We start from the raw sequence: 26,859 nt of genomic DNA, 5'->3' as shown, positions 1-26,859 counted from the left end.
CTATCTATCTATCTATCTATGTATTATATAGTGCCTTTCATATCTATCTATCTATCTATCTATCTATCTATCTATCTATCTATCTATCTATCTATCTATCTATCTATCTATCTATCTATCTATCTATCTATCTATCTATGAATTATATAGTGCCTTTCATATCTATCTATCTATCTATCTATCTATCTATCTATCTATCTATCTATCTATCTATCTATCTATCTATCTATCTATCTATGAATTATATAGTGCCTTTCATATCTATCTATCTATCTATCTATCTATCTATCTATCTATCTATCTATCTATCTATCTATCTATCTATCTATCTATCTATCTATCTATCTATCTATCTATCTATGAATTATATAGTGCCTTTCATATCTATCTATCTATCTATCTATCTATCTATCTATCTATCTATCTATCTATCTATCTATCTATCTATCTATCTATCTATCTATCTATCTATCTATCTATCTATCTATCTATCTATCTATCTATCTATCTGCTTTCTTAACTTCTCTTATAGGCCGTTTCTCCAGCAAACAGTTTATGCTTCTTGCTCCATAGTGACAGACTACTGCTGGGATAAAGGTGTACGCACATTATATAGGTGCTTTCATCTTATTACTCTGAGAGCAGGAAAAATTAAAAATGAGTTTATATATTTCAAGAACCTATCAATTTTTAAACTGTCTTCAAACCTTTTTCATGTAATTGACAATTACAGTGACCAAGGAATGCCATGTTAACATGGAGCACAAGGCAGGAGCTAACCCTGGAGAAAACACCAAGCCATTACTGGGCACATTACCTGTACATCCACACTCGGAAAGTCACCTGGCATCCACATCCCTGGAAAACTCCACAGAGACACAGGGAGAATGTGTAAACTCCACAAAACCATTGAGCAAGCTGTATTCACTCTCCTACAGCAGTGAAGCAGCTTTGGTAACCGCAGTGCAGTCCACAATATCCCTCAATATATTTAAAACTATTTTAAAAGAACTGGTAGGTTATTAATGTGCCTCAGCAAATTGAAAAGAGACATTTTGTCAAGCTGTCAGTAGTGGTTTAAATAAGCATCTCTGAAGTTCCTGCAGCACACTGTAGCAAAACGCCTACAGGACTTCCGTTTCATTTGAAAAGAGCATTCAGAAAAAACAGCATGAAAAGGAAAAGGCCATCCAAAAAAAAAAAAAAAAGCTTGTTTCAATTTGCACCACGGATCACTATAAATTCTTTACAAAGCCAAGAAAATGTACCTTTAGCAGATGTCCATCATTCATACTATTCAAAATCTTTTTTTTTTGTTTGTTAATCAACTCATTGATTTGGAGTCAAAGATGGAAAACAGAAATGTACCAAACATGCAGAATGAATTTTATTGCCAGATATTGGAAAGGCAGTTGCTTGGTTACGCTTCACTCATGAGAGACTGAGACACAGCAGGCTGGTGCTGAAAGCAGAAGAGAGAAAAAAAAAAAAAAACAGTAAAACAAAGAAGTCAACCAATGACTCCACAGAAACATGAATCTCAACTACGCTAACTGATTTCTGATCACTCTGCATATATGACTTCCACTCCTCATGGTTTTCTGAAAAAAATGATCTTTTTTAAGCATTTGTTCTGGAAAGATTGTCACAATTCCTGGGGTGCGTTTTGTCCTGGTTTTCAAAAAAATCCCTCTATTATCGAGAAAAGGTACCGAAGTAGGCTAGTATCTATCTATCTATCTATCTATCTATAAATCAAATTCTTGAACATGATTGTATATATTTGTTATGAATCAAGTGCTCCTAATAAAGCAAACGTTTGTGAAGCTTAGAAAAAGATCCATAATCCAGGTCAGGGTCTGCCTAGAAATAGGCAGAGGTGGGTAGTAACGAGTTACATTTACTCCGTTACATTTACTTGTGTAACTTTTTAAAAAAAATTGTACGTCTAAGAGTAGTTTTACTGCACCGTACTTTTTACTTTTACTTGAGTACATTTGTGAAGAACAAACGCTACTCTTACTCCGCTACATTGGGCAACACTCGACTCGTTATTAAACATTAAACATTAAACCAAGGAACTGGTGGTGGATTTTAGGAGACCCAGGCCCCTCATGGACCCCGTGATCATCAGAGGTGACTGTGTGAAGAGGGTGCAGACCTATAAATACCTGGGAGTGCAGCTGGACGATAAATTGGACTGGACTGCCAATACTGATTCTCTGTGCAAGAAAGGACAGAGCCACCTGTACTTCCTTAGAAGACTGGCATCCTTCAACATCTGCAGTAAGATGCTGCAGATGTTCTATCAGACAGTTGTGGCGAGTGCCCTCTTCTACGCAGTGGTGTGCTGGGGAGGCAGCATTAAGAAGAAGGATGCCTCACGCCTGGACAAACTGGTGAGGAAGGCAGGCTCTATTGTTGGCATAGAGCTGGACGGTTTGACATCCGTAGCAGAGCAACGGGCACTCAACAGGCTCCTATCAATTATGGAGAATCCACTACATCCATTAAACAGTGTCATCTCCAGACAGAGGAGCAGTTTCAGCGACAGACTGCTGTCACTGTCCTGCTCCACTGACAGACTGAGAAGATCATTCCTCCACCAAACTATGCGACTCTTCAATTCCACCAGAGGGGGTAAACGTTGAACATTATTCAAGTTATTGTCTGTTTTTTACCTGCATTTTTTATTACTCTTTAATTTAATATTTTTTGCTGCTGGAGTATGTGAATTTCCCCCTGGGATTAATAAAGTATCTATCTATCTATCTATCTATTAGATATGCAGCATTTTTGCCACAGAGAAGTCGCCAGTGGATCTACTGCATGACTGTTTCAACAATCAGACATAGCAACAATAATCACATGACTCCGTTTCACCAATCAGATGTAGCCATGCAGTCACATGACCACACACAAACTTCCTGCGTCAGCAGCCTGTGAGAGACTTTTAGGCACGCAGGGCTCCTGTTCACTGCTAGAACCTTGAGAGCCAACTGCTGCTGAAGCTTAACCATCACTTCACTGAGTGAAGAACAAGCAGGTTTTAACCAAACATGCACAGACACGGACAGTCAAGGTAAAGTGAGACTTCTTGTACGTGCACAAGCTGCATTGTTCTAATGTTATTTTCTATCAGCTGTGCTATTTGGAGGGCAAGTGTGTGACGATGTCGGTCCCCTACAGACTCTTTCCTTTTCTCCTTTACTTTGATTCCCCCTTCTTTTTGTTTTTTGTGCCGACCCGTATATATACACTCCCATCTCCGTGGGCCTTAATCACATGCTGCAGAAAGCCAATGAAACAATTGAGAACGATCGCACCCGCACGTGCAGGTGTGACTCACTCAAACTACCTTATTAACTCCCCGCGGTTGTGCAATTGCGCCTACAGAGAGTGACACGGCTTTATGGATTAGGTCATCTTCTCAACGTAAGTAGTTTACACTGTTCAAACATACATGTTACCTACTGTAGGTATTGGCTTCAAAAGCTTTGTTGTGAAAAACTGAGATTTGGAACTTTGTGTTATTTGTGTATCTTTATTTTGTAAAGATGTTATTTATTTGTACTCATTTTGTATTATTTGGAAATAGCAGAATTTGCACATTATTTTATATTTTTGTCTGTCTTATTACAACATTTCTAAAATATAAATAATTTAGAATGTTCAAACAGTTACTCAATACTTGAGTAGTCTTTTCACTAAATACTTTTTTACTCTTACTTGAGTCATTTTTTGGATGACTACTTTTTACTTCTACTTGAGTAATATTATTTTGAAGTAACGCTACTCTTACTTGAGTACAATTTTTGGCTACTCTACCCAGCTCTGGAAATAGGCTTCACCCCATGCAGCATGACCCCAAACTCCACAGGGAAGCATCGGCCTACACATGCTCAAAAAGGAGATTTGCCTTCAAAAATGTACTAAACCAAAATATATCAACAAATTCCTCTCTAGGGAAAGGAAATCTTTGACTAGAGAGACCCGTCCAACAAGGAATCTGTATCAATGAAAGATATACAGTAATCCCTCGCTATGTCGTGCTTCACCTTTCGCGGCTTCACTCCATCGCGGATTTTATATGTAAGCATATTTAAATATATATCGCGGATTTTTCGCTGCTTCGCGGGTTTCTGCGGACAATGGGTATTTTAATTTCTGGTACATGCTTCCTCAGTTGGTTTGCCCAGTTGATTTCATACAAGGGACGCTACTGGCAGATGGCTGAGAAGCTACCCAACTTACTTTTCTCCCTCTCTCTCTTGCGCTGACTTTCTCTGATCCTGACGTAGGGGGATTGAGCAGGGGGGCTGTTCGCACACCTAGATGATACGGACGCTCATCTAAAAATGCTTAAAGATTATCTTCACATTGCTACCTTCTGTGCAGCTGCTTCCTGAAGCGACATGCTGCACTGTGCTTCGCATACTTAAAAGCTCGAAGGGCACGTATTGATTTGTGCTTGAAAAACAAACTCTGTCTCTCTCTCTCTCTCTTTCTCTGCTCCTGACGGAGGGGGTGTGAGCTGCCGCCTTCAACAGCTTTGTGCCGCGGTGCTTCGCATACTTAAAAGCAAACAGCCCTATTGATTTTTTTGCTTCACTCCTTTGAAGAGGAAGATATGTTTGCATTCTTTTAATTGTGAGACAGAACTGTCATCTCTGTCTTGTCATGGAGCACAGTTTAAACTTTTGAAAAAGAGACAAATGTTTGTGTGCAGTGTTTGAATAACGTTCCTGTCTCTCTACAACCTCCTGTGTTTCTGCGCAAATCTGTGACCCAAACATGACAATATAAAAATAACCATATAAACATATGGTTTCTACTTCGCGGATTTTCTTATTTCGCAGGTGGCTCTGGAACGCAACCCCCGCGATGGAAGAGGGATTACTGTATTTTATATTCAACCACAAAAGAACAAAAATGTCTAAAGAGGAAACACACAGCAAACAAGTCCAAAAAGGAAAGCCACAGAACAGAAAAACACAATATCCAGAATCCAGAAGAACAATACTCACAAATGTCAGTGATCAACTAAAAGATCTGCTCTCCAGCCCTGCAATATAAAGGCTGAGGGACACTCTTCAGTGGTGACATCAAGGCGTCCACAAAACACAAGGAAACCACAAGCACAATGCATAGATTTTAAATGGTAAATAAACACAACAACATTAACCAAAAATAGATAATTAACAATAAACACATGAAAAAATAATGCTTTACAAAAAACAGCAAAAATGAAGAAAGGAAAAAAATATAAACTAGGGAAACACAAAACAATATAATGCCAGGGACAAAGAGACCACTGAGGTGGTGCAGGATAGTGGAAAGTCCAGACAAATCCACACTGTAAATGGGAAGGACAGTGGCCAATCAAGTGCAGAAGACCCCCCCCCCCCCACACACACACACCCATGCACATACACATATAGTACTGTGCAAAAGTTTTAGGCAGGTGTGAAAAAATGCTGTAAACAAAGAATGCTTTCAGAAATATAAATAATGATTGTTTATTGTTATCAATTTACAAAATGCAAAGTGAGCGAACAAAAGAAAAATCTAAATCAAATCAATATTTGGTGTTACTACCTTTTGCCTTCAAACCAGCATCAATTCTTATAGGTCCACTTGCACAAAGTCAGGGATTTTGTAGGATTCTAGTCAGGTGTCTGATCAACCAATTCTACCAAACAGGTGCAAATGATCATCAATGTCACACGTAGGTTGAAACACAGTCATTAACTGAAACAAAAACAGCTGTGTAGGAGGCTTAAAACTGGGTGAGGAACAGCCAAACTCTGCTACCAAGGTGAGGTTGTGGAGGACAGTTTCATGTCATGGCAAGACTGAGCACAGCAACAAGACACAAGGTAGTTCTACTGCATCAGCAAGGTCTCTCCCAGACAAAGATTTCAAAGCAGACTGGGGTTTCAAGATGTGCTGTTCAAGCTCTTTTAAAGAAGCACAAAGAAACGGGCAACGCTGAGGATCATAGACGCAGTGGTCGGCCAAGAAAACTTAGTGCAGCAGATAAAAGACACATCAAGCTTACTACCCTTCGAAATCGGAAGATGTCCAGCAGTGCCATCAGCTCAGAACTGGCAGAAACCAGTGGGACCCAGGTACACCCATCTAGTGTCCGGAGAAATCTGGCCAGAAGTGGTCTTCATGGAAGAGTTGTAGCCAAAAAGCCATACCTCAGACGTGGAAACAAGTCAAATCGACTCAAGTATGCACGAAAACGTAAGAACTGGGGTGCAGAAAAATGGCAGCAGGTGCTCTGGACTGATGAGTCAAAATTTGAAATATTTGGCTGTAGCAGAAGGCAGTTTGTTCATCAAAGGGCTGGAGAGCGGTACAATAATGAGTGTCTGCAGGCAACAGTGAAGCATGGTGGAGGTTCCTTGAACGTTTGGGGCTGCATTTCTGCAAATGGAGTTGGAGATTTGGCCAGGATTAATGGTGTTCTCAATGCTGAGAAATACAGGCAGATACTTACCCATCATGCAATACCATCAGGGAGGCGTATGATTGGCCCCAAATTTATTCTGCAGCAGGACAACGACCTCAAACATACAGCCAAAGTCATTAAGAACTATCTTCAGCGTAAAGAAGAACAAGAAGTCCTGGAAGTGATGGTATGGCCCCCACAGAGCCCTTATCTCAACATCATCGAGTGTGTCTGGGATTACATGAAGAGACAGAAGGATGTGAGGAAGCCTACATCCACAGAAGATCTGTGGTTAGTTCTCCAAGATGTTTGGAACAACCTACCAGCCGAGTTCCTTCAAAAACTGTGTGCAAGTGTACCTAGAAGAATTGATGCTGTTTTGAAGGCAAAGGGTGGTCACACCAAATATTGATTTGATTTAGATTTCTCTTTTGTTCATTCACTGCATTTTGTTGATTGATGAAAATAAATGATTAACACTTCCATTTCTGAAAGCATTCTTTGTTTACAGCATTTTTTCACACCTGCCTAAAACTTTTGCACAGTACTGTGATATATACTAGCCATCCCCCGTGGCTCCGCCCATTAGTGAAACAGGACAGTGAGAAGGGCCCTGCCCGGCTCCTGAAGTCACGTTCCCCCTCTCCTCGGCCCGCAAAAAATAAATTGTTACTACAAGCAAACTATGATTCTTAGTGTGATGAGAGAAGTTGCAAAATCAACCGGAATGTTCAAGCAAATTAAAAAAAAAAAAATGATGTAAATCCGTGAACTAGATGTCTCGTTCGCTAGCTAAGCAGAGGTAAGCTACACCCCGAGGCTGACACGTGAGTGAGGAGGGCCCCTTCCCCTCCACTCGGCCTGCTGCGTCTCTCTCGGATTCATGCAAATAAATCGGAACCGCAAGCGAACTATGATACTTAGTGTGATGAGAGAAGTCGTAAAATCAAACGAAATGGTCAAGCAAATTATAGAAAAAAGTAGTTCTCTCGTGAAAAGTGGACAGAAATACAGACAGACAGACATTGGATTTTATTTCTATATATATAAATATACTAGGGCACTTCGCTCGCCAAACCCCCTGGCCTGTGGTACGCGCCAGCCACTTCACGTGTCTGCCAATCGCGTATGTGGATTTCACTTTCACCAAACAATAAATCTTTTAATTCTCGTGGATTGGGAAGAAACACTATTTTTCCCTGATGGCAACATGAATTAGATGATTTACAAGTCTCCGATTTAAAGTTTAAATCTGAAGAATATATTCGATCTCTTTTCGCTGTTCGTTATTTCACCGAGTAATAATTTCTGTTTGTTTGTGCAAATGCAATCTTTATTATCATTTTTTTGAGACTTTCAAATTTTAGTACTTTCATTATCTCTAACCTGCTTTGCATATGTATCGCCCCAAAGTTTTTGAATTCTTTATGACGTTCTACTTTGTCATCTACACTTTTGTCTTTTATTTCTGGCCCCAGGTGTGGTTAAATCTTTTGGCACAAAGTCTCGCCTCGTGGGACGTGAAAGTAACTTTCTGAAAAAGTCATGACTCGTCCCAGGATTTTTTTTATTATAATAGAGATTTTTATACTGTATATACAGTGGGTATAGAAAACAATCGCCCCCTTTGAAATATTCCCATTTTTGTTGCTTTACAGCCTTAAATGAAAACACACAAACTAATATTTTTTGCAGCTTTACTTACTCAATGCAGTCTATAACATCCAAGTGAAAGAGATCACAGCTACAGTTCAGAAGAATTTTAAAATATAAAAAACAATCAGGTGTAAGTAACCACCATTTCCATTGCAGACCATGGTTACTGGCTTCCACCTGTGATCAGTTGTAATCAGTGTGATTAGTGAAGCATACAAACAGCTCTTCCTGGAGCATTCATTCCCTTCCTTGGTAGTGCAACTGACAGCAAACAACAGACTATGGGTGGCGAGCCATTTTCAAAAGATCTCAGGGATAGAGTTGTGGACAGACATAAGGCAGGAGTTGGATACAAAAAATCTCAAAGGCTTTATCAATCCCAAGGAGCACAGTAAAATACATAATAAAGAAATGGCAAGTGTTTGGTACTACTAGGACCCTCCCTGGATCCGGCCGTCCCTCCAAACTGGATGGAAGAACAAGGGGGAAACTGGTAAGAGGGGCTACCAAAAGGCCAATGGCCACTTTGAAGGAGTTACAGGATTTTATGGCAAAGAGTGGTCATTGTGTGCATGTGACAACAATTTAACAAGCACTCCACAATTGTGGCTTGTTCGGGAGGGTCGCAAGGAAAAAGCCACTTCTCGAGAAAGGCCACATTAAGGCTCATTTGAGCTTTGCCAGAATGCATCTTGAAGATTCTGATGCCAAGTGGGAAAAGGTCTTATGGTCACCAAAATCAAATGGTACACCTGGTGGAAATGCAATGCAGCTCACCATTCACAACACCCCATACCTGCAGTAAAGCATGGAGGTGGCAGCATCTTGTTGTGGGGGTGTTTCTCTGCCACAGGGCCTGGGGCTCTCGTTAGGGTAGAAGGAAAAATGGGGCAAAATACCGTCAAATTCTCGAGGAAAACCTGCTACCCTCTGCCAGAAAGTTGAAGATGGGCAGAATGTTCACCTTTCAACACAACAACAACCCGAAGCACACAGCAAAATTGACCACACAGTGGCTGAAGGAGAAAAAAGTGAATGTCCTCGTGTGGCCCAGTCAGAGCCCAGACCTAAATCCTATTGAAAATCTGTGGAAACATTTGAAGATAGCAGACCACCAACACTCACCATTCAATTTGATCGAACTTGAACAGTTCTGTAAAGAAGAGTGGGCAAATATTGAGTGGGCTCAATCTAGATGTGCAAAGCTGATAGAGAAGTATCCCAACAGACTCAAGGCTGTCATTACAGCAAAAGGTGGTTCAACAAAATATTGACATTGGGGGGTGATCCTTTATTAATCTGTCTTGTTTTTGATTTTTTATAATTTTTCTGAACTGTAGCTGTGATATCTTTCACTTGGATGTTATTGGTTGCATTGAGTGAGTAAAGCTGGGAAGAAATATTTTGTGTGTGTGTTTTCATTTAAGGCCTGTAAAGCAAAAAAAACGGGATAATTTCAAAGGGGGTGATTCTTTTCTATACCCACTATATACAGTATATATATATATATATATATATATATATATATATCCATCCATCCATCCATTTTCCAACCCGCTGAATCCAAACAGGGTCACGGGGGTCTGCTGGAGCCAATCCCAGCCAACACAGGGCACAAGGCAGGGAACCAATCCCGGGCAGGGTGCCAACCCACCGCAGGACACACACAAACACACCCACACACCAAGCACACACTAGGGCCAATTTAGAATCGCCAATCCACCTAACCTGCATGTTTTTGGATCGTGGGAGGAAACCGGAGCGCCCGGAGGAAACCCACGCAGACACGGGGAGAACATGCAAACTCCACGCAGGGAGGACCCGGGAATCGAACCCAGGTCCCCAGATCTCCCAACTGCGAGGCAGCAGCGCTACCCACTGTGCCACCGTGCCGCCCTCATATATATATATATATATATATATATATATATATATATATATATATATATATATATATATATATATATATATATATATATATATATATATATATATATATATATATATATATATATATATATATATATATATATATATATATATATATATATATATATATATATATATATTACATTCACGGCATTCGTAGTCTGAATCACAATCTGATTGTATGGGTGGTTACCTACCAGGTAACGCTTGTGGTTGGTCAGCAAGTTGGCTAACATCCGCCACAGTGCCCTCTTTCAGTTGCGAGAAGCAGATCATAGAATGGTTAAAATAGTTTACTGTCAAATAATGCAAAGAGTACGCGACATGTGTTTCGCCCTAATTCTTGGCTCATCAGGCGTACACACTCACTGCACTCCCTTATGGGAATCGAACCTCGGACGTCAGCGCTAGAGGCGAAGCCCCTAACGTTGCGCCACGGCATGTGGTTCGTTCATTTGACAGCATGTAGATCGGGGTAATTACATTCATAGCATTCGTAGTCTGAATCGCCTCTAGCGCTGACATCCGAGGTTCGATTCCCGTAAGGGAGTGCAGTGAGTGTGTACGCCTGATGAGCCAAGAATTAGGGCGAAACACGTGTCGCGTACTCTTTGCATTATTTGACAGTAAACTATTTCAAATATATATATATATATATATATATATATATATATATATATATATATATATATATACATACATACATAGCCACCTTAATAAAAGGACAAGTGTCTTTGCATCTGTCTGTGTGTCTGTCCCGTTGCTATGTCTCTGCTATCCAACAGATGGCGCATCACAAACATGGGCAGTGCTTTTACAAATCCTGTACCAAATGGTATGTAACAAAGATGCAACAACCAGACAGGCAAACCGCACTGTAGACATTAAAACTGAGGTCCACTTTGATTATTTAGATTTCAACCCACCTTTAAGGAAAAACCGCCGGATAACTTAAGAATCATAACAGTAGGTTTCTTATTTTTCCCTGATGTTTTTGTACCATTTTTTCCATTTTTTCCCCTTCTATTTTACCATATATTTTTTAAAACAAATCCTTTTTTTTATATATTTTGGCCTCCTTAGTCGGTTTATGGTGTAATGAAGAGTGTTATAAATGATGAGCTGTCTTGTCAAGTGTTATGAAAACAATGGATAGCTAGCTAAAGTGTAGAAGATAGGTAGGTAAATCATTTTTATGTTCAAACATTAAACAAAGATTTTTCTTCAAGTGTATGTTTTTTGGTTTTGTTGATTTACTGTGTTTATATGTAGTTGACTAGAATTAACATAAACACTTTCTAGTTGCTGTACTCCTTCACCTGCAAGGTTGCCATTTGCTTAGTCAGTGCAGACTGGACTGGACTGTCCATTTTAGGGAGGAACTTTGTAAATGAAGCTTTGCTATTTTACTGTATTAAGATGCTCTTCTTGTAGCAGAATGCTTAGACACGCTTCTTGGAGAAGATTTCATTTTTTTTTCTTGTAGATATCTAAGGTTATACTGCCCTGCATTTTGTAAAAAAGAGAAACAATCTCACCTGTTGAATGATTGCTTTGGCCCAGAAGATTGGAAGACCAGGTTGCAGTGAATTCAACATCCAGAAATGCAGATCGCGCCCCCATAGTCCAAACACCAGGCACGTATCGTTGGTCTGGAGTGAAGGTCAAGTAACATCAAGGTGGGACAGGGCCATTTATACTCATTTCTAATGCAAAATTCCTCTCTCTTTATACCTTACCAGATGCTTTCTGACTCCATGAACATCACATTTAGATACGATTTTTATATCCATTGGCTATTAACAATTAATTAATGGACAGATATTGTTGGTTTCCATTTACTGTAAGGTAATCAGTTTCTGCAGTTTAAACAAATCTGTGTCTATGTGTGTACTAATTATGTATTTAGTAATTTGTAAAAATTAGTAATAAAATTTTACTTGATAATTTGTCACAGTGCTGTGCACCTGTACTCAGTTAAGACCACCTAACAAAAGTAAACTGAACTGAACTGAATTCACATTATAGTCATACTGATAGCTATAGTTCTGTTCCCAAGGTCTGGCTCTTGTCTATACTTGTTCCAGTTTGCTAGGATTCTGGTCTACAGGTCTGCATTTTGGCAAGACACATTTCCACTTGTCTCCAGGCACACAAGTGGTCTGCTGAGGCAGGAAGTGTACAGATTGGCTAGACAGAGGGACCAAGCTGGGAAAGATGTGCAGCAGAGTTAGGGTAATAAAGGATAAAGATGGAAACGTACTCACAAGCGAGGAGAGTGTGTTGAGAAGATGGAAAGAGTACTTTGAGAGGTTGATGAATGAAGAGAATGAGAGAGAGAAGGTTGGATGATGTGGAGATAGTGAATCAGGAAGTGCAACGGACTAGATAGATAGATAGATGATTAGCACGGAGGAAGTCAGGACAGCTATGAAGAGGATGGAATGGGAAGACTGTTGGTCCAGATGACATACCTGTGGAAGCATGGAGGTATTTAGGAGAGATGGCAGTGGAGCTTTTAACAAGATTGTTTAATGAAATCTTGGAAAGGTAGAGGATGCCTGAAGAGTGGAGAAGAAGTGTACTGGTGCAGATTTTTAAGAATAAGGGGGATGTGCAGGACTGCAGTAACTACAGGGGAATAAAATTGATGAGCCACTGCATGTAGTTATGAGAAAAAGTAGTGGAAGCTAGGTTAAGAAGTGAGGTGATGATTAGTGAGCAGCAGGATGGTTTCATGCCAAGAAAGAGCACCACAGATGCAATGTTTGTTCTGAGGATGCTGATGGAGAAGTTTAGAGAAGGTCAGAAGGAGTTGCATTGCGCCTTTGTGGACCTGGAGAAAGCAGATGACAGGGTGCCTCGAGAGGAGCTGTGGTATTGTATGAGGAAGTCAGGAGTGGCAGAGAAGTACGTAAGAGTTGTACAGGATATGCACGAGGGAAGTGTGACAGTGGTGAGGTCTGAGGTAGGAGTGACGGATGCATTCAAGGTGGAGGTGGGATTACATCAGGGATCGGATCTGAGCCCTTTCTTATTTGCAATGGTGATGGACAGGTTGACAGATGAGATTAGACAGGAGTCCCCCTTACTATGATGTTTGCTGATGACATTGTAATCTGCAGCAAGAGTAGGGAGCAGGTTGAGGAGACCCTGGAGAGGTGGAGATATGCTCTAGAGAGGAGAGAAAGGAAGGTCAGTAGGAACAAGAAAGAATACATGTGTGTAAATGAGAGGGAGGTCAGTAGAATGGTGAGGATTAAGGGAGTAGAGTTGGTGAAGGTGGATGAGTTTAAATACTTGAGATCAACAGTACAGAGTAATGGGGATTGTGGAAGAGAGGTGAAAAAGAGAGTGCAGGCAGGTGGAATGGGTGGAGAAGAGTGTCAGGAGTGATTTGTGACAGACGAGTATCAGCAAGAGTGAAAGGGAAGGTCTACAGGACGGTAGTGAGACCAGCTATGTTATATGGGTTGGAGACGGTGGCATTGACCAGAAAGCAGGAGACAGAGCTGGAGGTGGCAGAGTTAAAGATGTTAAGACTTGCATTGGGTGTGACGAGGATGGATAGGATTAGAAATGAGGACATTAGAGGGTCAGCTCAGGTTGGACGGTTGAGAGACAAAGTCAGAGAGGTGAGATTGCATTGGTTTGGACATGTACAGAGGAGAGATGCTGAGCATATTGGGAGAAGGATACTAAGGAGTGAGCTGCCAGGCAAGAGGAAAAGAGGAAGGCCTAAGAGAAGGTTTATGGATGTGGTGAGGGAGGACATGCAGGTGATGGGTGTAACAGAACAAGATGAAGAGGATAGGAAGATATGGAAAAAGATGATCCGCTGTGGCAACCCCTAACAGGAGCAGCCGAAAGAAGAAGAAGAGAATTGCAGAGACTTCTGTCTAACCAGTTTCTTAATTAGAACATTTATCATACCAGTTCTATCTATCTATCTATCTATCTATCTATCTATCTATCTATCTATCTATCTATCTATCTATCTATCTATCTATCTATCTATCTATCTATCTATCTATCTATCTATCTATCTATCTATCTATCTATCTATCTATCTATCTATCTATCTATCTATCTATCTATCTATCTATCTATCTATCTATCTAATGCAGTGTGGTGTAGTGGTTTAGGCTTTGGACTTCAGACCCTGAGGTTGTGGATTCAAATCCTGCTACTGACACTGTGTGACCAATAGGAAAACCAAAGAGAAATGTAACCAATTGTATCATAAATGTAAGTCACTTTGCATAAATAAATGTAAATATGCATATCTCTTGGTTATGAAAAACCGGAGTACCAGGAGAAAGACCAAAGCAAACATGGAAATGGTGCAAACTCCATACAACAGTGACCAGGATCCAAACCCAAGCCCCTAGGGGGTTTGATCAGTACACTAAATAAATAATCAATATGCTTTAAATGGTTATGCAGATATGTGATTTTCATATAGGTTATACTCATCCTATCCCAAATCCTATTTAAGCACACATATAAAAGCATTTTAGCTTGAATTTGAAATATTGACGTAATATGAGCTGAGAGACTGAAAACAAGGTAAGGCTTAAGATTAACAAGATCTTGTCAGAATATTGTGGTGACTGAGCCAAAGCGAGGGAATAAGGAACATCTGGCATAGTTGAATAGTTTATTGGATAATTATTGCAAATAATATTTAAATAAAATGAGAGACTACCTGTACCTCCGTGACTGTCTGTAATTCTGTTTTAACATTCGGCTCTCCATCTTCCAAAAGCTGCTTATCCAGATCAGGGTTGTTGGGAATCTGGAGCCTATCCCAGCAGCACTGGGCACAAGCAATCCCTGGACAGGGTGCCAGTCTGTCGCAGGGTGAACACACTCACACGCACTAGGGCCAGTTTGGCATTGCCAATCCTCCTAAACTTCATGTCAGTGGTCTGTGAGGAGAAATCCAAGCACCCTGAAGAAATCCAAGCAGACACTGGGAGAAATGTAAACTCTAGCTGAAGTGCAGTCTTCTTATTGGGAGATGGCAGTGCTATCATTGCACCACCGTGCCATCTCAACATTTAAAATATCAGAACAATATAGACCAGAGCAGGCTATTCAGCCCAAAAAAGCTTGCCAGTCCTATCCACGTAATTCTTCTAAAATACCATCAAGTCGAGTTTTGAAAGTCCCTAAAGTCTTACTGTCTACAACACTACTTGGTGTCTATCGCTCTTTGTGTAAAGAAAAACTTCCCAATGTTTATTCAAAATGTGTCCTTATCAAGATTCCAACTGTGTCCCTGTATTCTGATTGAACTCATTTTTAAGTCTCAGTCCACTGTATTATCTCTCTTCATAATTTTCAACACTTCAGTCATGTCTCCTTTTAACCTTCTTTTGCTTAAACTGTAAAGGCTCAGCTCTTTTAATCTTTCCTCATAACTCATCCTCTGTAGCCCTGGACTCGGCCTAGTCGCTCTTCTCTGGACCTTTTCAGGTGCTGCTATGTCCTTTTTGTAGCCTGGAGACCAAAACTGCACACAGTACTCCAGATGAGGCCTCACCAGTGTGTTATAAAGCTCGAGCATAACCTCCTGTGGACTTATACTCCACACATCAGGGCGCTATATAACTGACATTCTGTTAGCCTTCTTAATGGCTTCTGAACACTGTCTGGCAGTCGGTAGCATAGTTGGCGTGTCCACTATGACTCCTAAATCCTTCTCATATGGTGTACTTTCAATTTTCAGACCTCCCAATGTGTATTCAAATCTAACATTTTCACTTCCTACGTGTAATACTTTACATTTACTTACATTTCTTACATTTACGGACTATTCAGAAAATGTCATTTAAACTTACGTGCATCTTTGTGGCATCAATTTTTCATTTGGCTCAGGTTGCTTCTGGGGTAAAACTTTAAAAAAGCAAGTCACCTTCACTTCACTGCACTTGAACTACAGTCCGGCTCCAGGCTGGAGCACTTTTAATATGAAGTTAGTCCTTTCGCCATTTCTTTATGTGGGTTGGCACCCATGGGACAAAATGTGCTATCACATTTATTAATTCCAGGGATGGTGCCATAATAGGAGTGTTGAAACATAATGCTCCACTGTTACATCATGAAGTTTATCTGGTAATGTCAGTGCTCATTAAAATATAAATGTAACTGCCATGTTACCACTGTGGAAAAAAATCCCTAAGGTGTGCTTTCATCATAGTAGAAACGACAGCACATCCAGGATTATGAAGGTAAAGGCACTTGGTGAAAGTGAATTACATATAGAAACATTCTGAAGCGGGTGAAATCCGATTCCTAGTCATAGGAGACAGAGCCTACTGGGCACGAGACAGGAAACTTCCCTGGACAGCCAGAGAAGTGGTCCATCATAAGGGTCTGCTCACACACGGGCCTATTTGGAATTGCCAAATAATCACCATGTCTTCAGGGATGTGGGAAGAGAACACACGTTAACATGGACACAATGTGCAAACTACGCACTACTTGCAATGTAGTGGTATCACTAGAGGGGTACGGGGGGCACCGGGTGACCCCAATCGGGGGGGGGGGGGAATACCCAAATGTCTGCCTATAAAATGATTGTGCAGCGTTTCAGACTGTAATCGCCAAGGGGGAACCAACCCCACTCGATGAAACAGTTGATGTCTCGCACCATTAATAGTGGGGATTACGGTAAACAGCCGAGTGTCTGTGTGTCGCATTGTTTAAAGTATGATCAGCTATCTATTAAGAATCTCTATTCATCGAGTCACCCAGGGGCCTGTGAGTGTCTTTAACTGGCCTTGGTTATCACACAGGGTGTCATCGACCCTCATGACACCACTGTGTATCTAACTATACTGTGATAGTTGCAGCAAATCAAGCATAACATCACAGAATGTAAATTAATGTTTCTTGGACGCCAGAGGATACGGATTCCATTGATTCCAGCAACTTTAAATTCATCCAGCAAGTTCACAATACGTTGGCTGTATGGATGGTTCCTGTTAGCTCCATGAGCCTACAAATGAAACACAAGAAAGAAGATAAATGACTGCACTGAGGCACAAGACGAAGAGCAATCAGAAGTCGCTGTTCGTTTCATACTCTGATCCCTTTCAGGACAGACCTGCTGCTATCAGGACAAATACATCTAATGTTTGATGGACCAATGGTCCTTTCTTTGAGGTGCTGACTTTGTTGATTTTCTGGAGTTACATTCCATTAAATGGGATAACCACCTTGGGGTTATCACCAAAACACCCTGGCGGTCTCTCTGATTTGTTTTCTACAACAGGTATACATTTTTTCTGAGTGCACAGTTGAAACATATAAATATAAAAGTATAATACAAATAATTATATTTACTTTTACATAGCTCAGTTTTATTTATTAAAATAATCTCCAGCCCTCATCTGTGTCTCTGAATTTGATTAAGAAGACTTAAGAATATTATGTTGTATTTTTTACTTATTTGTTTATTTATTAATTTTTATTGTAATCATTCCATACAAACAGATCAATTTATAACCAAACAAAATTGAAGACAAATCAAACCCCAATCCTGAGAAGGAGAGCTAAGCCAAAGGAGAATTGCTTTAGGCTTTTTAATAAGGCAACAATAAACAAAAGAAAGGGAGAAATAAATATATAGGTAAATAAGAGATAGAGAAGGGAATTAAATGCGGTAATAGTTATTTCTCTTATTCTAAAATAATATTGATTAGATCCTGCCAGGTTTTGAAAATGTGTATTTTTTAATACACATCAATGCATGAGGTCAACATGGACGGCACCACTGTGATTGGCCTCATCAGTGACGATGGTGAGGTTTGCTACAGGACCTGACAGTGTGGTGCCATAACAACATCTTCTCCCGCGTTATTAACTTCTGAATGAACAAAGGCAATCACACTCCACTGCACACCAACAGCTCCCCTGTCCAGTCAGTTAGCAGCCTTAGCTTTCTGGGTGTCTAGATCACTGACCACCAGACCACCTCCATCCTCAAGAAAGGTGTAGCAAAGGTTCTTTTTACTGAGGAAAGTAAAGCGATTTGGGGTGGGAACCAAAACACTTCTGAAAGGGTCCTGACTGGATACCTCATGGAGTAGTTTGGTAACCTGACTTGCCAAATTTCAAACTTCTCCAAAAGAATGCCCGTGCAGCTTCTAAAATTATTTGGGCAGATTTTCTACCGCTTCACGTCATCTAGAGTACGTCAACAGATGTCTGTGGAATCCATCATCTCAGATGACAGCCACTTGGCTCTTCCACTGTTTTCATTTCTGCCTTATTCCTCAGCACACGCTCCCTCTGCTTCTTCCCTGAGGCCATAAGGTCCCCAAACTCCCAGTAACCTAATCTTACATGCCCTGCACGGGGTACTGTACCCACCTGCTGGTTTATGTGTAATTGTACTGTATGTTACATGTGTGCAGCCGCTTCGGCTTAACAACATCTCTCTGTTCCACACTGGCTCCTCTTATTTGCTGTATTATTGATCTTCTTCTACTCTTATTTATTTATACATCATCTTACTGTCTTATTACTTATAGATACTTCCATTCCCCCATCCTGAAAACAATGGCACTAGAACTCCACAAGGCTCTCGCAATGTATGTGACAATAAAGGTCTCCAATCTTTAATCTCATCTGATTTTGAACTGCAGGACTCCTGAGCAAAGCTGGTTGGTCGTTTTTATGCTTAAAAATAACAGTTATATAATTGAAATTATTTTTTTTAATTAAATAACAAAGGAGGAGTAAAAGAGTGACTTACGCATCTGAGGAGTGCGATCTCATCCTGTGCAGCCTGAGTAAATCCAGTGCCACTTTTGCACACTTTCACAGCAACAAACGTGTTGTTTCTAGAAATTGGGAAAGTAGACATGTTTGAATGATTTTCACATAAGTGCGTTTGAAACATAAGACTTGACTATGCAATCTTACTGAAAGAGCTGTTTGTGTGTGCAAGGGATTTACTCTTCAGCTTGAACATTTATTCAATGATGAAAGCAAACAACATTTTTCCATTTTATAGAGTACTAGCCATCCCTCGCGTAGTAGTGAAACAGTAAAAAGTTTAAAAATCAAACAAAAAGGTATCGCTAGCTAAGCAGACGCAAGTTACACTCCAAAACGCAGAGGTAGACTGACGTCACGCTTCCCCTTTCCCTCGGCCCGCAGCCTCTGTCTCAGATTAGCACGAATATATCGCTCCTACAAGTGAACTACGATTCTTAGTGCGATGAGAGAAGCTGCAAAATCAACCGGAATGTTCAAGCAAATTCTAGATAAAAACCCGATCTAAATCCGTTAAGTAGTTCTCATGTTCACTAGTTAAGGGGATGTAAGATATGCCCCATGGCTGGCACATGAGTGAGAAGGGCCCCGCTCCCCCTCCCATCGGCCCACTGCGTCTCTCTCAGATTTGCACAAATAAATCAGTACCGCAAGTGAACTATAATACATAGCGCAGTGAGAGAAGTTGCAAAATCAACCGGAATGTTCAAGCAAATTCTAGATAAAAACCCGATCTAAATCCGTTAAGTAGTTCTCTCGTTTGCTAGCTAAAAGGATGTAAGATACACACCCCGAGGCTGGTGCGTGAGTAACAACGGCCCCACCCCTCTCCCCTCGGTCCGCTGCGTCTCTCTTGGATTTGCACAAATAAATCGGTACCGCAAGCCGACTATGTCACAAAGTCAACCAGAATGTTCAAGAAAATTATAGAAAAAAAACTCGATCTAAATCCGTTACGTAGTTCTCTTGTGAAAAGCGAACAGACAGTCAGACAGACAGACTTTGGATTTTGTATATATAGAGATAAGGCAGTGTGCTCCATGCCATACTCTCATAAAATATGGGCTTTGACTGATTTGGTCTTAATGGTAGCATCCCGGAGACTGCTGTTTTTTGCTCTAACTTTGAAATGAATCAGTGGCAAATGTACTTAAAACTATTTATGACCTTATGAGTGTCACGCTGTAAAGAACACCACTGTGTGCTCCTCTTGTGCTGAAACACATGGCACCACATAACATTCTCAATCCTTAGAGTTGCAGGGGACCAGAGCCTATAGAAGCAGCACTAGGCCCACCATCTCAGGACAGGAGAGGATCTGCAGAGCAGAATGGCAGAATCCTCAAATCCAGCTGTGTGAAGCTTGTCTTCTCCAGAACACTCCAGTCTGGAATCGCTGCCAAAGGGGCTTCAGCTAAGAACTGAGAAAAAGGCCTTTACTTGTGTCAATGTGATATTTAAGATTTTTTTTATATAAATTTGTAGATATCTCAAAAAACAGTTTTTACAGTTTCCCCAAGAACTGATTGATCATGCAAGAAGTAGAAGACTAGTAAGGAGGACACCAGGAGATCTTTGATAACTCTGAAGGAGTTACAAGCTACAGATTGGAGAGTCTGTGCCGACAATATCTGTTGGGCAGATGCCTTAAGGATGAGTGGTATAAAGAAAGCTACTGCTAAAAAAATGCACAAGACATCTCAACTAGAGTTTGCAGAAGTTTGTTAGGGATTTTTGAGTCAGCTGGAAAAAGGATCAATGGTTTGATGAGGCTAAAAATCGAGCTTTTTGGCCACCAGAATAAATGTCATGTTTGAGCACTGCACGTTATCAAAACTACACCATCCCACAGTGGAGCATGGTGATGGAAACATCATGTTGTGGAGGAGCGTTTTTGCAGAAGATTCTGGAAGGCTTGTGAGAGCAGAGGGGGAAAGAAATGCTGCAAAATTTAAGGAAATGTAGGAGTGGAACCTGATGCAATCCCCAAGAAACTTGGGCCATGAGAGAAGATTTGTTTTCCAGCAAGTCAATGACCTCAGGCGTAAAGCCAAAGTCACACAGCAATGTCAACGTCCTGGAGTCAGAGTCCAGATTTCAATCCAATTGGCAGTTTGTGGCTGGACTTATAAAATGGCCTATTCAGTCAACATCCCCTGCAGCCTGACAGAGCTGGGCCAGCTTTACAAAGTAGAATGGGGACAAATTGCAGCATTTTAATGTGCCAAGCTGATAGAGACCTGTGCACACAGACTCGAGGCTACTATGGCTGCCAGAGGTGCATCTACTGAATACTGAGTTGCAGGGTGAATACTTATGGGATCAATTGTTTTGTGTTTTATATTTGTAATAAATTTGGATCTGTTTGCAGAGATCTGTTTTTACTTTGACATTAAATAATCTTTTTTTTCTGATAATCACAGTCAAAAAAGGCAAATGAAATCCACTGTGTGTAAAAATAAAAGGTGAACACGTCCAGGTTTTTATAAGGGCTGCACACACTTAAAGTGTGTTTTGCTGTGATATGTGAGGGTCAGGCTTTGTTTAAGGTGGCCTCAGTTGCAGTCATTGCACAATATCGGAGGTGGTGTTCTTTACATTCAGTATGTTGTAGTTTGTGTGTAGCATTACAGCACTACCTGGGGAGCCCACTGCCCCAGGGGGGTACAAGATGGCATTTCAGGGGGTGCGACAAAAAGGAAGGCTGCATCGTGATTCACCAAAATTGAATGAGGTGCGTTGTTGATGTAAAGCAGGTCATTGATATTGGTCTATCAGACCATTTTATTCTACTATTTAATATAGAAATAATGATAGAAAACATTCATGAGAAGCATATTGTTAAAAAACGCTTCTTTGACTCTTCGGCAGCTTTAAAACTTATAAACATTCTAAGCAATCAGTCCGTTTATAGTGCCAACTATAATAGTGAAGATAATGTAAATAATAAGGTGGAAAAATTTAATACAAAAGTGAGGGCTGCTGTTGACATAGTTCCACCTGAAAAGACAGTTAAAAAATCTTCTAGCATTGTTATACCATGGAAGACCCAAAGAGTGTCTGATTTAAAGAGAACATGCCGTAGAGCTGAGCGTAATTGGAGGAAAACTAAACTAACTATCCACTATGAAATATTAAAAGTTAAAATAACAGAATACAATAACACAGTCCGTCTTGAGAGGCGCTGCTATTTCTCTAAGCTTATAAATAACAATGCTAGTAATCCCAGAGTCTTATTCTCGACGATTGTTCGTCTGCTAAACCCAGGTAACTCAAAGGAATGCCTCCAAAATACTTCCAGTAAAACCTGTGAGGCTATTGCTGTATTTTTCAATCAAAAAATTAATGATATTAGAAATAACATAGTATATCTCCCCAACACTAAGGATCCTCCTAAGCCCTAGTATTCCATTATAAACAAATTAAACTCTTTCACTAGGATAGATTTACCTGATTTACATTAAATAAATTCTCAACTGAGACCCTCCACCTGCGTTCTTGACCCAATACCAACAAGTTTTTTCAAAGAAGTATCGGGCGTGCTAATTGATAATATTCTTGACATAGTAAATTCATCATTAGATACGGGGGTCTTCCCAGACTGTCTTAAGACTGCTGTAGTTAAACCCCTACTCAAGAAAAATAACCTTGACCCCTCTGCTTTTGAAAATTTTAGACTCATCTCTAACCTGCCTTTCTTAAGTAAAATTCTAGAGAAGGCAGTCATTATGCAGTTAAATGACCACCTCAATAAACCTGCTATTCTTGATAAATTTCAGTCAGGTTTTAGAACAAATCACAGCACAGAAACTGCAATTGTTAAAGTAGTAAATGGCTTGCGGGTAAATGCAGACAGAGGCCATTTATCTGTCCTCATCCTCCTAGATCTGAGTGCCGCATTTGATACCACTGATCAGAACATTCTTAGAAATCGCCTTAGTCAATGGTTGGGCCTCTCTGGCAGTGTCTTAAATTGGTTTGAATCCTACCTGGCAGGGAGAAAATTCTTCGTTAGTTGTGGTAATTATACTTCAAAGACACATGATATCCTATATGGTGTTCCACAAGTTTCTATCCTGGGTCCGCTGCTCTTCTCAATCTACATGCTTCCGTTAGGTCAGATTATCTCGGGGCACAACGTGAGTTACCACAGCTATGCTGATGACACACAGCTTTATTTATCAATAGCACCTGATGACCCCGATTCTCTTGATTCACTAACACAATGTCTTACTTGTGTTTCTGAATGGATGAATAGTAATTTTCTCAAGCTAAATAAAGAGAAAACTGAAATTTTAGTGATTGGCAATAATGGATACAATGAGGTTATCAGAAATAAACTCGATGCATTAGGATCAAAAGTCAAGATGGAGGTAAAAAGCTTAGGGGTAACTGTTGACTGTAATCTGAATTTTAAATCGCATATTCATCAGACCACTAGGACAGCATTTTTTCACTTAAGAAACACAGCAAAAGTTAGACCTCTTATATCATTGAAAGATGCTGAGAAATTAGTTCACACTTTTGTTTTCAGTCAACTAGATTACTGTAACGCACTCCTCTCAGGACTACCCAAAAAAGACATAACTCATTTGCAACTAGTGCAGAATGCAGCTGTTAGAATCCTAACAAGGATTAGAAAATCCGAGCACATTTCTCCATTTTTGATGTCACTACATTGGTTACCTGTGTCATTCAAAATTGACTTTAAAATACTGCATATGGTTAATAAAGCTTTAAATAATCTCGCTCCATCTAATATATCGGAATATCTGACATCTTATATTCCAAATCGTAACCTTAGATCCTCAAATGAGTGTCTCTTTAGAATTCCAAGAGCTAAACTTAAAACAAGTGGTGAGGCGGGTGGCCTTCTGCTGTTATGCACCTAAAATCTGGAATAGCCTGCCAATAGGAATTCACCAGGCTAATACAGTGGAGCACTTTAAAAAACTGCTGAAAACACATTACTTTAATTTAATCCTGATACTCTGTATATCCAATTCATTATAATAACTACCGGTATTCATGGTGGCTCTAAAATCCGTACTAACCCCTACTCTCTCTTCTGTTTCTTTTTCCGTTTTTTTGTGGTGGCGACCTGTGCCACCACCATCTACTCAAAGCACCGTGATGTTCCTATATTGATGGATTAAAAGCCAGAAGTCTGCGTGACCATCATCATCAAGTCCATCCATGAGGACCCTAAATACAAAGAGGACTGTTTTAATTTATGTTAGGTAGAATGCTCAGAGGGGACTGGGTGGTCTCGTGGCCTGGAACCCCTGCAGATTTTATTTTTTCTCCAGCCATCTGGAGTTTTTTAGTTTTTTCTGTCCTCCATGGCCATCGGACCTTACTCTTACTCTGTTAATTAATGTTGTCTTATTTTAATTCTTACTTTGTCTTTTATTTCTCTTTTCTTCATTATGTAAAGCACTTTGAGCTACATTATTTGTATGAAAATGTGCTACAGGTATATAAATAAATGTTGTTGTTGTTGTCCGACTTTATCATGGTGCAATCAGTGTAACGTGAGTGGAGAATTTGTAAAGGCAAATAACTTTTTTAAAGAGAAAGGAATTTGGACTAAGCAATGATCCATAGAAAAGGGTAAGGTCTGATACTGATTTCTGTGCAGACTCTGATCATGAAATGTCACGGATTTTGAAGTTTGATTGACATTTTTGCCAATGGGGTACAACGGGGTGGTGCTGTGGTAGCACTGCTGTCTCGCATTAAAGAGACCATGGGTTTGCATCCTGGGTCCTCCCAGTGTGGATGGCACTTTGAGTAGTGAGAAAAGTGCTATATAAATGTAACGCATTATTATTATTATTATTATTATTATTATTATTATTATTATTATTATTATTATTATTATTATTATTATTAAGGTGGAATGAATTAGACACAACACCTACAGCTTACACTCAGCTCATCACTCCTGCTGGTGGTCCTGACAGCAGTGCAGCAATTTGAATCGTGTGCCCCATCAGTTTTTGAAGTGCAGTGCAGGTGTTATCAGGGGACAAAGCTCATCGACTCTGCTTCATTGCTTAGCGGTGGGCCAGCAGCCATTGCTTTACTGGGGTCTCCAGTCCTCCAAACCCCTTGATCGTGTGACATTTCCTTGTGGCGCTTGATGCTTTACAGGATACCCCTACACCCAGATAGTCAATTAAGTGTCTAAGCTTCACAGAGCACACATTTACAAGATTATTGAGATTTAAAAAATTGCTTCATTGTATGCAGAGCTAAAACCTTATTTTTTTAGTTCAAATTGTTCTCCTGCAGTTCTTTAAGTGGTTCAATTAGTGTTTCAAAAATGAGAAATTTGACTCCTTCAGCTTCAAATGTGATATTACTGCACTTTTGTAGGGGGTGCAAACATAAATCAGATATTTTCTAGGTGTGCGGGGCATAGAATCGCTTGAAGAGGCAGTTTCATTGACACAGAGGAATGAGTGGGATGTTGTCATTTCAAAGTACACAAATACAAAACTTCAGCTGCACAGAAGTCAATCATAAGGGAGAGCATAAGAAAGAAAGAAAGAAAGAAAGAAAGAAAGAAAGAAAGAAAGAAAGAAAGAAAGAAAGAAAGAAAGAAAGAAAGAAAGAAAGAATTTATTTAAAAAAAGCCTTAATGATATAAGTACAGCAGCTTAGTAATCAGGTGCAGATCGGGATCACTCCTCAGGTCACTAACAATATGGTAGCTCTTTAAGGTAACTTGCACTCCTTATGTCATTGTTTCCTTAAGACATTTTTCTAGTGTGTCTTGGTAACAAACAAACAAACAAATAAGTAAATAAAAAGACAGAATTAAAAGAAGAGCTACTCACTGCAGGTCCTGGCAAAGCCACACAGTGGAAAAGTATCCCCAGCCAAGTTTCCGCAGCACTTGGTATTGCCGTTTAAAGATGTCTCCTATTTTTATTGGATGGTAGCCCCCTAGACAGAGTTAATAAAGAATGAAAATCTGTGAAAATATAAACCAAAAATAAACTCGGCTAAAATTAGCTTTAGACAGGAATGTTCTCATGTGATCAGCTTGCACCTGGAGTCAACGGGAGGAAGGAAAGTCAAAGCATGCCCCGGATTAGAAAGGGATCCTTTTAGCTCCTAGAAGAGTTAAATTTAACTTGTTAAAAAATCATTAGATCTTTTATAGTATGTAGACCATTTTGCAATAAACTTTATACATTTCAAATGTTTCACTTATTTTATTAGTGTATTTAACTAAATCTAAACTGCTTTCCAGCCATCTATTCCTCCATCTGTTCATTTTTCTGAACACACTTCAATAGAGGGTCATGAGAAGTGGGAGTCTACTGCCACTGAATCAGGTGTAATGTATTCATGTTATTCTCATACTTTTGTGACAGAAAGCAGTTTATTAGGTGCTTCTGTCACACATCCACATGTGTCCTGCTCCACCTTCACACAACCATCTCTGTAAAAGTTCAGCTCTGTGTCTCACGTGAGTGACTCTTTACTCTCAAAACGTCTCCTCGGTTGAAGCCCATACTGTGAATTCTTAGAAAGTCTACGCACCTTTATCAGTTTCAAAAGCAAATTTGAATACAGTGCCACACATAAAGCAGGTTGGTCAAATGGCATCTCTTAATATTCTCAAACCCTCGATTGAGGGTTGCCAGGAGCCAAAGCCGATCAAACCAACACTTGGCACAAGACAGGAGACAACCCTGAACAGGGTGCCAGTCCATCACAGGGCCCTCTTGCACAAAAATACAAGTGTGACAGTCAGGAACTGTTACTGCCTTCTACTTTTCTGTTTCTTTATGGGAACTTATTGAAAGACGCTATAGAAAGATGAACTGAATGACATTAAATTCACACATACATCCTCACTCACAAACACAAGGGAAATTTGGAATTTGTGATCAATTTAGGTAAGTCAGACAGGCCGGTTCTAATTGGAGGTGCTACACAACAATAACGTTTTTTTATTTTAAATTATGTGTATAAACACTGTATATGTGCACATATTTGTATTTTCC

General features: G+C 40.0%; 1 protein-coding gene across 1 annotated transcript in view; it reads right to left on the bottom strand.

The window, feature by feature from the left end:
• The window catches only part of si:ch211-220i18.4 (SRSF protein kinase 2), an 87,919-nt gene that overhangs the window by 38,695 nt on the left and 22,365 nt on the right, over positions 1-26,859 (bottom strand). The window contains exons 3-6 of the mRNA XM_051921089.1: positions 25,681-25,789; positions 18,813-18,900; positions 16,926-17,051; positions 11,584-11,697 (exon numbers count right to left, since the gene is read on the bottom strand). Coding sequence (XP_051777049.1) covers positions 11,584-11,697; positions 16,926-17,051; positions 18,813-18,900; positions 25,681-25,789 — 437 coding nt within the window. The remainder of the gene's footprint in view (positions 1-11,583; positions 11,698-16,925; positions 17,052-18,812; positions 18,901-25,680; positions 25,790-26,859) is intronic.

The sequence above is a fragment of the Erpetoichthys calabaricus genome, chromosome 18, assembly GCF_900747795.2.
Source record: "Erpetoichthys calabaricus chromosome 18, fErpCal1.3, whole genome shotgun sequence".
Lineage (NCBI taxonomy): Eukaryota > Metazoa > Chordata > Cladistia > Polypteriformes > Polypteridae > Erpetoichthys > Erpetoichthys calabaricus.
Note: the sequence above shows the minus strand (reverse complement) of the source record. Positions and strands in the feature narration are given on the sequence as shown.